We start from the raw sequence: 12,873 nt of genomic DNA on the forward strand, positions 1-12,873 counted from the left end.
ACCCTTAATTAAATAATTCATTAATTAATCCTCTCACAGCAAACTCAACACTTTTACTCACTTTCTTTATTCAATCATATTGTAACTGACACTTAACACTTTTACTTTACTTTCTTTCATTTCATCATATTGTAGCAGACACTTAACACTTTGTCTCACTTTCTTTTATTCAATCATATTGTAGCAGACACTCAACACTTTGTCTCACTTTCTTTTATTCAATCATATTGTAGCAGACACTCAACACTTTGTCTCACTTTCTTTTATTCAATCAAGTTCTAAGCTTTGCATTAGATTTCTTTCTAATTTATGTAAAAATGACCTCAACACAGTTCTTGGCAGAAATTTATTTTGTATTGCAAATGATTGAAAGGTTTGTAACATACTTTAATCCTATTGTAGACTTAGTAGAAGGTTTGTAACATACTTTAATCCTCTCCTAGACTTAGTAGAAGGTCTGAAACATACTTTAATCCTCTTCTAGACTCAGTAGAAGGTTGGTAACATACTTTAATCCTATCCTAGACTCAGTAGAAGGTTTGTAACATACTTTAATCCTCTTCTAGACTCAGTAGAAGGTTGGTAACATACTTTAAGCCTATCCTAGACTCAGTAGAAGGTTTGTAACATACTTTAATCCTCTTCTGGACTTAGTAGAAGATTTAATAAATTTACATATCTTCTTTGGGAATTAAAACATTTAATGAACAAGTCTTTTTTGAATTAAAATTTTAGAAAATATGAGCTTCTTTAATGTGGTTTTTCAAAATCAGTAAATTGTGAATTATTTTTCAAATAAGTGTACAAAACTATTGGAAAAAGTTGAATCAGTGTAAAATATGAAATGTCACATCAAGATTGAAGTGGGTGGAAAGGCATATAATTAAAACATAAATATCCCTGCTCTCTCTCCTCAACTCTAGATATGAATGTGTAAATTGAAGTGTCCAATTCTAACCCTATCCTTCATATTCTCTATTTTATTCTAACGTTTTATATTTATGTGTACTTTTCTACCTTCCTACTTTCCTACTTGTCTACCTTCCTACCTTCCTACTTTTCTACCTTCCTTTCTTCCTACCTTCCTACTTTCCTACCTTCCTAACTTTCTACCTTCCTACTTTTCTACCTTCCCACTTTCCTGTCTTCCTACTCTCCTACCTTTCTACCTTCCTACCTTTCTACTTTCCTACTTTCTACCTTCCTACCTTCCTATTTTTCTATCTTCCTACCTTCCTACTTTTCTACCTTCCTACCTTCCTACTTTTCTACCTGCCTACCTTCCTACCTTCCTACTTTTCTACCTTCCTACCTTTATACTTTTCTACCTGCCTACCTTCCTACCTTCCTACATTCCTACTTTTCTACCTTCCTACCTTCCTCTTTTTCTACCTTCCTACTTTTCTACCTTCCTACTTTTCTACCTTCCTACTTTTCTACCTTCCTACCTTCTAACCTTCCTACTTTCCCCCCTTCATACCTTCTTACCTTCCTACATTCCTACCTTCTTACCTTCCTACCTTCCCACCTTCTTACCTTCCTACCTTTCTACCTTCTAACCTTCCTACTTTCCCTCCTTCCTACCTTCTTACCTTCCTAGATTCCTAGCTTCCTACCTTCTTACTTTCCTCCCTTCCTACCTTCCTACTTTCCTACCTCCATACCTTTACACTTTCCTTACTTCCTACCTTCCTACCTTCATACCTTTCTACTTTTCTACCTTTCTACCATCCTACTTTTCTACCCTCCTACCTTTCTACCTTCCTACCTTCCTACCTTCCTACCTTCCTACCTTCCTACCTTCCTACCTTCCTATCTTCCTACCTTCCTACTTTCATACCTTCCTACCTTAATTTTAATTAATATAATGCTTAACATAAGTAAATCATCAAAGTGATAGATATGCATTCCTACCTTCCTACCTTCCTACCTTCCTACCTTCCTACCTCCTACCTTCCTATCTTCCTACCTTCCTACTTTCATACCTTCCTACCTTAATTTTAATTAATATAATGCTTAACATAAGTAAATCATCAAAGTGATAGATATGCATTCCTTCCTTCCTTCCTTCCTACCTTCCTACCTTCCTGCCTTCCTACCTTCCTACCTTCCTAACTTTTAATGTTACTTTCCCATACTTGCGGGAAATCAGAACAATAGGAGTTACGATTTCACAAAGTCCTACGAGTATTTGCCCTTAAATTTGACCTTGTCCTAGATCGATATCAGCTTGTGCCCAGCACGCTGACCTACTGGCTGCAGAGCCTGGAATATCCTGGTTTCAACAGCAGAAAGAACTTAGGTAAGATGTTATGAAATTGTTGTGTACTTTATCATTCATGCTAATTTATGGAAAATTTTTTAAATAAAACACTTAGACAACATATAATAAATAAAACACTTAGACACCATACAATAGATAAAAACACTTAGACAATATATAATAGATAAAACACTTAGACAACATATAATAGATAAAACACTTATTAAACAGCATATACTAGATAAAACACTTAGACAATATATAATAGATAAAACACTTAGACAACATATAATAGATAAAACACTTAAACAGCATATACTAGATAAAACACTTAGACAATATATAATAGATAAAACACTTAGACAACATATAATAGATAAAACACTTTGACAATATATAATAGATAAAACACTTAGACAACATATAATAGATACAAAACTTAGACAACATATATTAGATAAAACAATTAAACAACTTATATTAGATAAAACAATTAGACAATAATAAAAATAGATAATACAAAGTTATCAACAATCACAAGGGTTTCTGTAGATAAATAAAAGAATAAGTGCATTCCTTGATCAGAGAAGGGTTTAATGGAATCTAATTCTAATCTAACAATGCCACTTTACAAATGGAGGATCACTTGAAATTACGTTTCCAGTCTTCTTGAGAGTTTTCTATATTGGAATTTAAGGACAACGTTTTGTTTTTCTAAAATTTGTTTTCTTGTTTTCAATCAAATAACACATTTTTTTAAACTTTCTACAAACATTTTAAAGCTGTCTTTTTTAGATTTTTTAGGGGGGAATAATAATAATAATAATAATAATAATAATAATAATAATAATAATAATAATAATAATAATAATAATAATAATAATAATAATATTTATGTATTTGTTCAGGAGAAGCAAAAGATCCCCCCCTACAGTTCCTGATCCATTGTACAGGCAAGCAGCATTACTAACAATTATCAAGTGAAAAGAAAATTAAATATTTTAAAGGGACTGTACACAGAATTTCTAAAAAATTTTGATTGGGGAACTCGGTAGACAAATTGGGTAACTGGGTTTAGTTAGATTTTATCTTTTTTTTATTTTTGAGTTTATCAAAGTTTTAATGATATTTAATAAAATTTATTTGATATTTTATCAAATTTTATGATATTTTATCAAAGTTTATAATATTTTATCAAAGTCTATGATATTTTATCAAAGTTTTATGATATTTAATAAAATTTTTATGATATTTTATCAAAGTTTGTAATATTTTATCAAAGTTTATGATATTACACCAAAGTTTATGATATTTTATCAAAGTTTATGATATTATACCAAAGTTTATGATATTATACCAAAGTATATGATATTATACCAAAGTTTATGATATTATACCAAAGTTTGTAATATTATACCAAAGTTTATGATATTATACCAAAGTTTATGCTATTATACCAAAGTTTATGATATTTTATCAAAGTTTATGATATTATTCCAAAGTTTATGATATTATACCAAAGTTCATGATATTTTATCAAAGTTTATGATATTATACCAAAGTTTATGATATTATACCAAAGTTTATGATATTATACCAAAGTTTATGATATTACACCAAAGTTTCAGACATGGCCATCTGTGCTTGGAGGATCACTTAAAATTACACTTACAATACCTTGAACTAAAATTTTCTCCTTCTCTTAAGGAAATCTTGCGATCTGAGGATTTCCTGGTTTAAATTTGATTTTCTTCCTCAGCTAATTCAGTATAATTTATAATTATAAACTTTGTAATGAATTACACTACAAATTCTAATGTTCAATATTTGATTATAAGATGTATTTAATTTCTTACCATTTGCAAAATTAATTAAAACTATTCTCTCATGCAAAAATCTTCCCAAAAACTCCTTGAAAGCTTATAGAAAGTATTTGCTTAAATGAAAATAAAATTAAAAATAAGTGGTGAGGTAAAGCCAAGGTGTTGCAACACTAGAGATGATTGTCCTTACAATATTAACAATTGTGACTTTAGCTCAATGAAACCAGTCTAGAAGTAAGTACAAGTCACACTCCATTTATGCGAGCAACAATGAGGAAGATATTGTTGTTTTTATCTTAAATCATGATAAATTTACTACTTTGGTTCTGAGGCTTAATTTCCCAAGTAACTTTTGAAGTGAATCAACAATTTTAAATTTTCTGCGTCTTTTTTCCTCAGACAAAAGTTTTAAGCAAAGTTTTTTTTAATAAATTCACCAGCAAAAACTGTGACATTTTGATTTTTATTGTGCTATAATAAAATACTCACAAAATCACATTAAAAAATTACAAGTACACATTAATTCAGAGATAGATAATTTAATAAAAATTTAATTAATAAAAATAAAGTGAATTTTCATTTATTTTAAATATTATTTTTTTAAATCTAAAATTACCTACAGTATATAACTAAAAAAATGAGAAAATAGACAGCAAAATCGTTGGGTAAAAGAAATGATTCTTTGTTCCCAAAAATTACTCAATTACTCCTGCTTTTTGGTACTTAGCGTCTGTCCTTTGCCAAACTGTTATTTTAAGATCCTAATTCTGTTATTTTTAGAAAAGATCGAATTAATTAGTTTGGAATTACTTTAGGTTCATGTTTAGCTAAGGATTAAGTTAAACATTTTTCCCAGTGTCAAGAAGTAAATAGAATTTAGAATCAAATTTGAATGCTAAAAGGAAAAATTCTATCTCTCAATGATGTTCTTGAGATACTTGAGATAAAATTAATCCTATCCTTTTTACAAGAATACAGACGGTTGAATGGAATAACAGCTAAAAAGAGGATTTGTGCACCTTTTCATATCTGTAGTAATTAAATTCTGTATTTTAAAGATCAAATTGTATTTGATAATTCATTTGTTTTATCACAATGTTACACCGAGAAAAATATTCCTGTGCACAGTAGTGATGGTGTAATGGGAGCTGTTACATTGATTCTCGTAGAAATAGACAAATGTGTGATTTGTGTATGTGTATAGGTCACATGAAAACTCCAAATTATTTAAAGTACCTGACTGACATTCAAGTTTGCTAGAGCCAAAGAATTATAACGTAAAGATAGTTATTTCAGAGGTGTATGCGTTTTTAGTACTGCAGTGAACTGTCTCTGGGCTGTAAATTAAACACAAGACGGATGTCACAGTCTGACATGGGATCCATCTTACACATAAAAAATCATTGAAATATTTTGGTTATAGGAAACTATAATATGAATTATCAAAATGATCAAAATTAAATGCTTTGTCCTCCTAGCATACTAGAGAATTACAGAGAGAACTGGTTTCAATATGTTTACTCAAAAAGCAGCAATTAACTTTACTTGCCTAATTACCTTGGCTAGAGCAAAGTTATAGAGTATGCATCAGACAGCCAAACGGGACATGACACCAAATGAACCATCCACTTTTAGTAGGTAGGGGGTGCAGAGCCACTACTTTGTATCTAAACATTTTTCACTATGTAGGATTTCTTGTGACAGTTTATTTTCTGCGTGTCTGTCAAGTTTTGAAAGTTTGGTAAGTGGTTGAACCAACCAACCCTAAATAGTTGAAGTGTTGGGGAGTAGAGATGGGGACCCTGTCTGTTGGGGAGTAGAGATGGTGACCCTGTCTTTTGGGGAGTAGAGATGGTGACCCTGTTTTTTGCGGAGTAGAGATGGGGACCCTGTTTGTTGGGGAGTAGAGATGGTGACCCTGTCTGTTATCGCACAAAATATTTCAAAACAAATGAAAATTTTCATGCACAATGCTGCTGTTCAGAAAATATAATGAACAAGGAACAAAGAAATTGGAATAAACTATTTTATAAAACAAACATTGAGTTAAAAAAATGAACAATAATTTAGAAAACAAATGAATTCAAATTAAAAAAAGGAACGAAATAGGTCATTGTTGAACAATAAACGAATGAATTGAAAAAGGAGAACAAGCCCATCTCTATGTAGAGAAGAGGTGCAAAGGGGAATAGATTCTCCAGAAAACAATTTATCTCTCCAGGAACTACAGTAATTATTTTCGGAACTGCGGTCTAACAAACACCCGGAAGTAAATTATTTACCTTTATAATCAAAATATTTACCCGAATTTAGTCAATTACACTCTTTTAAAATTAGCTTGAGACGAGCATTGTAGAAATTTCCTATCCATTAGGCAAAATTTATTTGGTTGAATTGGTTATTTATTTTGTGTTTCTGAGAGTTTTTTAAAAAGGATTATTTGTTAAAATATCTCAGACCAAAAAGGAAATGTCTAATTTATAATGGTTGACTTAAAAGCTTTGTCTGATCAAGTCTGCATTAGATATCCATGTTTTTGTTTCTTTTTAATCGGTTTATTTTCATTTGCAGTTCTGCTAATTATAAGCAATGGATAAATTATCCGAATTAAACACTTTTTGAGTCAGAAAAACAAATGTATCTTCCATATTTTTTAATGAGATTAAGGTTTCAAGAGTAAATAGTTGTAAATTCAAAATTTGAGAAATTGATAAAAACACAACGTTTTTAAATTGACATAGTTTCCACTAAAACAAAGGTAGAAAAATATTGATTAGAGTTTTTAAAAGGTCTTGACAATGTAAATAAGAAAACCTAAAAATATTTACGATCAAATAACTAAGACAGGTTAGGTGTTTCAAGTTCAGGAACAGTTCAACCCCAGATTGTGCTCACGAAGACGTTTTTTGAGAAAATCGATAAAAACAAGAAGTTTTAAAAGTAACATAGTTTCCACTACAATAAAGGTAGAAAAATATTGATTGGAGTTTATAAAATACCATTATATTCACACTTACTTTGGTGGAAATGTAACATTTTTATTATAAAAGTGTATTCTACCCTCAGAATTAACATTTTTAGAGAATTTATTACCAAGGAAAAAACTCTTTCATTATGTGTCCTTTGCAGTGATAGAGGAACAGTTGATTTCTGTTTTTTTAAATATCTTAGTTTTATGGAGTTCAAGCGGCTCCATAATAATCTGAAAACTTCAGCCTACAACTTTTGTGAAAGTTTGATTTTAGACAAAAGTTACTTCTCACATTTCCAAGATAATATGTTGAATATCTTAGGAATTCTAATAAGCTGTGGAGTTGTGTTTATTCACAACAATAATTGTTTATGTAATAAAACCAATGAAGGCCAGTGCTTGTTTATTTAAGTCTAATTATGCACTTCAAAATAGTTGAGAATACACTCAAAGTTTGGAAATCAAAATTTGATGGTAAAATTTTGATGGTAAAATTTTGATGGGTGTAAAACTAAAATAAAGATTTTTTGTCATTTATTTGGCAGCCATCTAATTTTCGTGCAAATTAGCATTTTTTGTTCTTTTAAAATTTGAAGTGCAGTAAGTGTGATCAAATTCATTATGTAATCTGGTTTGATGCAATTTTTACTTTAATCAATTCTCCACTAATGGTTTGTTAAAGGGAGTGAATTGCTTACTGAAATAACTGGTGAAATATCACTAACAATTTTACGCTTGGATTTAAAATTGTACAATGTAATAAAGCAAGAGGGTTTTACAATCTGAAGATTGGTAGTCATTTATAATTAAATTATTTCATTGCATGAGCAAATTTTAGCTTCTGATCTTTTATGAGATCTGAAAATAGAAATTAGTTTTAAAGTCAAAATCAAAACTTTTAAAGGTATGCAACAGGTTTGACATGGGGGTTAAATTTTTTTTTTTTAAATGTGAGATTAATTCTACCACCTTGCTAACAAAAGGACTTCCTGATCAAGATTTTGCCTTCGGGAAAAGAAAGAACAAGAATGCACCAACATTTTTTTAATGGATTAATGGCAGCTCCAGGATTTAAGATAAGGGGGGGGGACAAAAATTTTTTTGTGTAACATTTTAAATACTTAACATTAAATAAACCTTTTATGAAAATCTCGCATTTTCTTACTTTTTGTTTTATTTTTCATATTTTTATTCAACTACAAAGCACGAGATAATACAAATAAAAAATCACAATTTACTATGTAGTTTGGACCCGCCTAACCAGAGTAGGTTGTTTTAATTGGTTGGCCCACTATAAACGAATGAGAATTGCAGATAAAAACAATGTACATTGTACATTTTAAACATAAGAATGATAATAAATCAGGTAAAAGGTAAGGAGGAGGTGAGGGAGTATAAAGAAAAGGGAGGATACTCAGCGTAAGGGTTGGAACAGAGGGTAACATAAGTTATTAGAATCATGTTTATGAACTACAGGGTGANTAATTGGTCTGTAGTTATTAAATTTATCTTTTTGTTCAGTTTTAAAGATAGAAATTATTTTTGCACATTTATAATCACTAGGGATATATCCTGTTTTAAAAGAAAGGTTAAACAAATGCGCTATAGGATAGACAATACTTTCAATTATTTCCTTCAGTAGCTTGTTGAACAGGCAAAACAAAATACCAAAACAAATGTATATTTTATTATTGATATCTCTGACAATAATAACATTTTACGCTAAAAGAATTAATAAATAAAATGAATTCGCCATTTATTTCCATGGTTAAAACTTTAAAAATTATATTGATTTTTGAGTTTGTAAAGCACTGGTCTGGTATCTATGTCAGCTAAATACTAAACGCTTAAATGCTTAAAACTTTTCTCCCCACTTTTTAAAAGATTATCATTTCAACTTTCAAAATGTTAAATTGAATTTTCAAAATCTATTGATCACAAATCTTTGAAAACTATATATCATTTTTCATCTGAACAGTTTTATTACAGCATATATTTACTAGACTTTTTATTCAAAAGTAAGGATGGATACAAAACATTTCTGTAAAAATTAAGTAAAATCAAATTAAGGCCCTATAAAACTTGATGTCTTGTGGAAAAAAACAGATTTGATGAAAAATATATACCCCTGATAAAATTTTCTATTTAGGGATCAATGGTTCCTTAATCATGGTGCAAAGGATGGATCTGATATGAATGTCAAGGAACGTAATTATTTCGAAATAAACTAAAAGTATGGAAATTTGGGTGTTCTTGTAAATTTTTTACTCAATATTCTAAATATGTTGTACAAATCATGAGCTTTCTAAATTGTGTTGTTTTTATTGCTAAAGATTTTTTTTCCTGATAAATTGGGGCCCATTGAGGTTATATCTTTCCTGCTGTTAAAGGGACTGTTGTAGCAATTGGGAAAATTATTATAATGAAACACTTGGAAATATGATGATATTTTCCACATCATTTATCAGATAGAGGTTTAAAGGTTACTGTTGTAAATGAAACATGTGTCTCTTAAAATGGAGGGTTGCTAAAGATTAAAACAAAAGTCCCTAATTTAAAACCATTATAAATTTCTTGACATCTAGCACTAAATATTTATTACCCCAAATAGCATCTTCACAAAACTAGGCTTGATTTGCTGAAAATGATTTATCAACAAACACATGAAATTACTCCTGAAAAATTTTCCATACACTTTTTGGTGCTTGTTTGTTTATATAACTGCAGCTGTAGTGATTCATAGTTAATTACAACAACATTATAATTTCAATTCTGCATAAATAATAATTTCTATCGAAATATTCTGGTTTGTAGCCTGCTTGGGATCTAGGTTTCACAGGGAAGGGTGTAGTTGTTACTATACTTGATGACGGTATCCAGCATAATCATCCGGATCTTGCACAGAACTATGATCCTCTGGCATCAAAGGTAGGCTGGGGTAAATATTTTTCAATGGGTATATATTTTGAAGAACTACCCCCTCCAGTCCCTATGGGAAAACTAATTTTGAATATTGGGGGAAAATTTAACGCTTTTCAACAAAAAGAATATTTTCATTTATTTTTTCCAAATGCAGCAATTTGTTTCCCCTCTTTAATGCTTTTTAACCAATAAAATCATTCTCATATATTTTTCCCAATACCGCAATTAATAATTTTTTTTACAATATGTGCCAACAATCCTGATAAATCCAGGAAAACATAGATACTTTTAGATGGGGGTGGGGGGGGGGGGGTAAATAATTTTTAAAGGACATTTTTCTGGATATATTGTTCAAAATCTTTAAAAGAAAGCGCTGCCCAAATCATATCAAGCCATAAGTTGACTTGCTAAAACCAAAAAGTATTATTTTGCAAATCAGAAAGGAGGACGGAGTTTATTCGGTAATTAGTAAACATGCTCCTAATAATGATTATGGTGTTAAGGATATAAATGATAATGATGATGATCCAATGCCTCAGGATAATGGGGATAATAAACATGGAACAAGGTAAAAAATAAGGTTTTTCAACTGTCGAGTGGCACCACTAAATTTTCCAATTTGAATAAGTTTTGTTTTTGAATTCATTTTTTAGATTGTTCGCAATTAAATTATTAGATTTGCGATTTTCATATACATAGCTCTTTTGTCAAAGGTTGGACACTTTCAGACTTTTTTTTAACCTTTTGTTAATGGTTACCTAAAAATAAAACCATTCAAAAGAACAACTTTTCAGAATTCAGTTTGTTTTTTGCTAAGTTCTGAAGGTTCTGTTTAGATAACTTTTCATTAATTTTCCATATTTTTAGTAACGGCATTAACTATGATGTAATTATCATGAAGGTTTTCATAAAAGATTTTTAATTTAGACTGAAAAATGTTTCCAGAGTCTAAAACTAAAGAATGCGCGAATTTTAAGTTCGAGGTTAAAAGTTCTGTAAAATAATGAGTAGCTACTTATAACTATTAATTACTACTTAACCGGGAGATTAAGGGAGGATAATTAAATTGAGGGGAAAACCACTTAGCCGAGGGCCTCCAAGACCTTTTTGGGGTTCTAAACCTCAAGTGCTTAGCGAGGGAGGTTTAGAACCCCAAAAAGGTCGAGGAGGCCCAAGGCGAAGTNTACTTATCCTCCCTGTAAAGAGGGAGGATAAGTAATTATCCTCCCTGTAAATAGGGAGGATAAGTAATTATCCTCCCTGGAAATAAAAAAGTAGGGAATTTAAGGTTGGTTATTTCGTTGAACAGGAGATTAAATATTAAACTTTCTCAATTTTAAATTTGAATTTCCCGGGAAAAATCTGAACCAATCAGAGAAAAGGATTTACGGAGAATTATTACATAACTATCGATAATCAGCTGTTTTTAAATTTTAAATTATTTACGTGACGGAAAAAACATATTTCCAGTTACAACCGTATTTTGGGTTTACATGCAAACATTAATAAATCTAAAACGTGAAATTTATCCAGGTTTTTATGATAGACAAATAGGGATTGCGGGATTTCAAGATTTTAACCCTGTGTTTAAATTTTAACTCGTCGATTTCGGCGAGTTAAATATTTAACCACAGAGGGTTAAATATTTAACCTCACGGTTAAAGTTCAGTTTAAATTAAGTCAGAAGTGGTATTTAACCATGAACTTAAAATTTAAGTCAAAACTTTTCGTTCTTTAGTTTTGGACTCTGCCCTAGTTAATTCAATGCAGCAGCATATTTATAACTTTTTTTGCATAAATTATTCTTATGTAGGTGTGCTGGGGAAGTTGCAGCTGTGGCATACAATGATTATTGTGGAGTTGGAATAGCATATAATGCTAGTATAGGAGGTAACATATTCTTAACATATTAGTATATAATGTTAGTATTGGAGGTAACATATTCTTAACATATTTGTATATAATGCTAGTATAGGAGGTAACATATTAGCAACATATTAGCAAACAATGCGAGTATAGGAGGTAACATATTCTTAACATATTAGTATATAATGCTAGTATAGGAGGTTACATATTAGCAACATATTTGTATATAATGCTAGTATAGGAGGTAACATATTAGCAACATATTAGCGTACAATGCGAGAATAGGAGGTACCATATATTTGCAAAATATTAGCATATAATGATTGTATAGGAGGTAACATATTCTTTACATATTAGCATATAATGTTTGTATAGGAGGTAACATATTCTTAACATATTAGTATATAATGTTAGTATAAAAGGTAACAAAAAAAATGTACGGATTTTTAAAAAAATGTACGGATTGGTTTTAAAAAATTGTACGGATTGTACGGATTGGTTTAAAAAAAAATTGTACGGATTGTACAGATTTTTTTTCGAAAATTGTACGGATTGTACGGATTTCTTCTGAAAATGTACGGATTTGTTCAAAAAAGTTTTGGCCACCCGGTATATAATGTTTGTATAGGAGGTAACATATTCTTAACATATTAGTATATAATGTTTGTATAGGAGGTAACATATTCTTTACATATTAGTATATAATGCTAGTATAGGAGGTAACATATTTGTATATAATGCTAGTATAAGAGGTAACATATTAGCAACATATTAGCGTACAATGCGAGAATAGGAGGTAACATATATTAGCAAAATATTAGCATATAATGATTGTATAGGAGGTAACATATTCTTTACATATTAGCATATAATGTTTGTATAGGAGGTAACATATTCTTAACATATTAGTATATAATGTTAGTATAAAAGGTAACATATTCTTAACATATTAGTATATAATGTTAGTATAAAAGGTAACATATTCTTAACATATTAGTATATAATGTTAGTATAAAAGGTAACATATT

At 30.0% G+C, this 12,873-nt stretch overlaps 1 protein-coding gene across 1 annotated transcript in view; it reads left to right on the forward strand.

Moving 5' to 3' along the window:
* The first annotated feature begins 2,222 nt into the window (after positions 1–2,222).
* Positions 2,223–12,873, forward strand: part of LOC111707127 (furin-like protease 2) — a 64,645-nt gene continuing 53,994 nt past the window's right edge. The window contains exons 1-6 of the mRNA XM_023480136.1: positions 2,223–2,302; positions 3,172–3,216; positions 9,207–9,261; positions 9,872–9,985; positions 10,483–10,547; positions 11,793–11,869. Of these exons, the coding sequence (XP_023335904.1) occupies positions 9,250–9,261; positions 9,872–9,985; positions 10,483–10,547; positions 11,793–11,869 (268 nt within the window). The 5' untranslated portion in view covers positions 2,223–2,302; positions 3,172–3,216; positions 9,207–9,249. The remainder of the gene's footprint in view (positions 2,303–3,171; positions 3,217–9,206; positions 9,262–9,871; positions 9,986–10,482; positions 10,548–11,792; positions 11,870–12,873) is intronic.

The sequence above is a fragment of the Eurytemora carolleeae genome, unplaced genomic scaffold (assembly GCF_000591075.1).
Source record: "Eurytemora carolleeae unplaced genomic scaffold, Eaff_2.0 scaffold587, whole genome shotgun sequence".
In the NCBI taxonomy this organism is placed as follows: Eukaryota; Metazoa; Arthropoda; class Copepoda; order Calanoida; family Temoridae; genus Eurytemora; species Eurytemora carolleeae.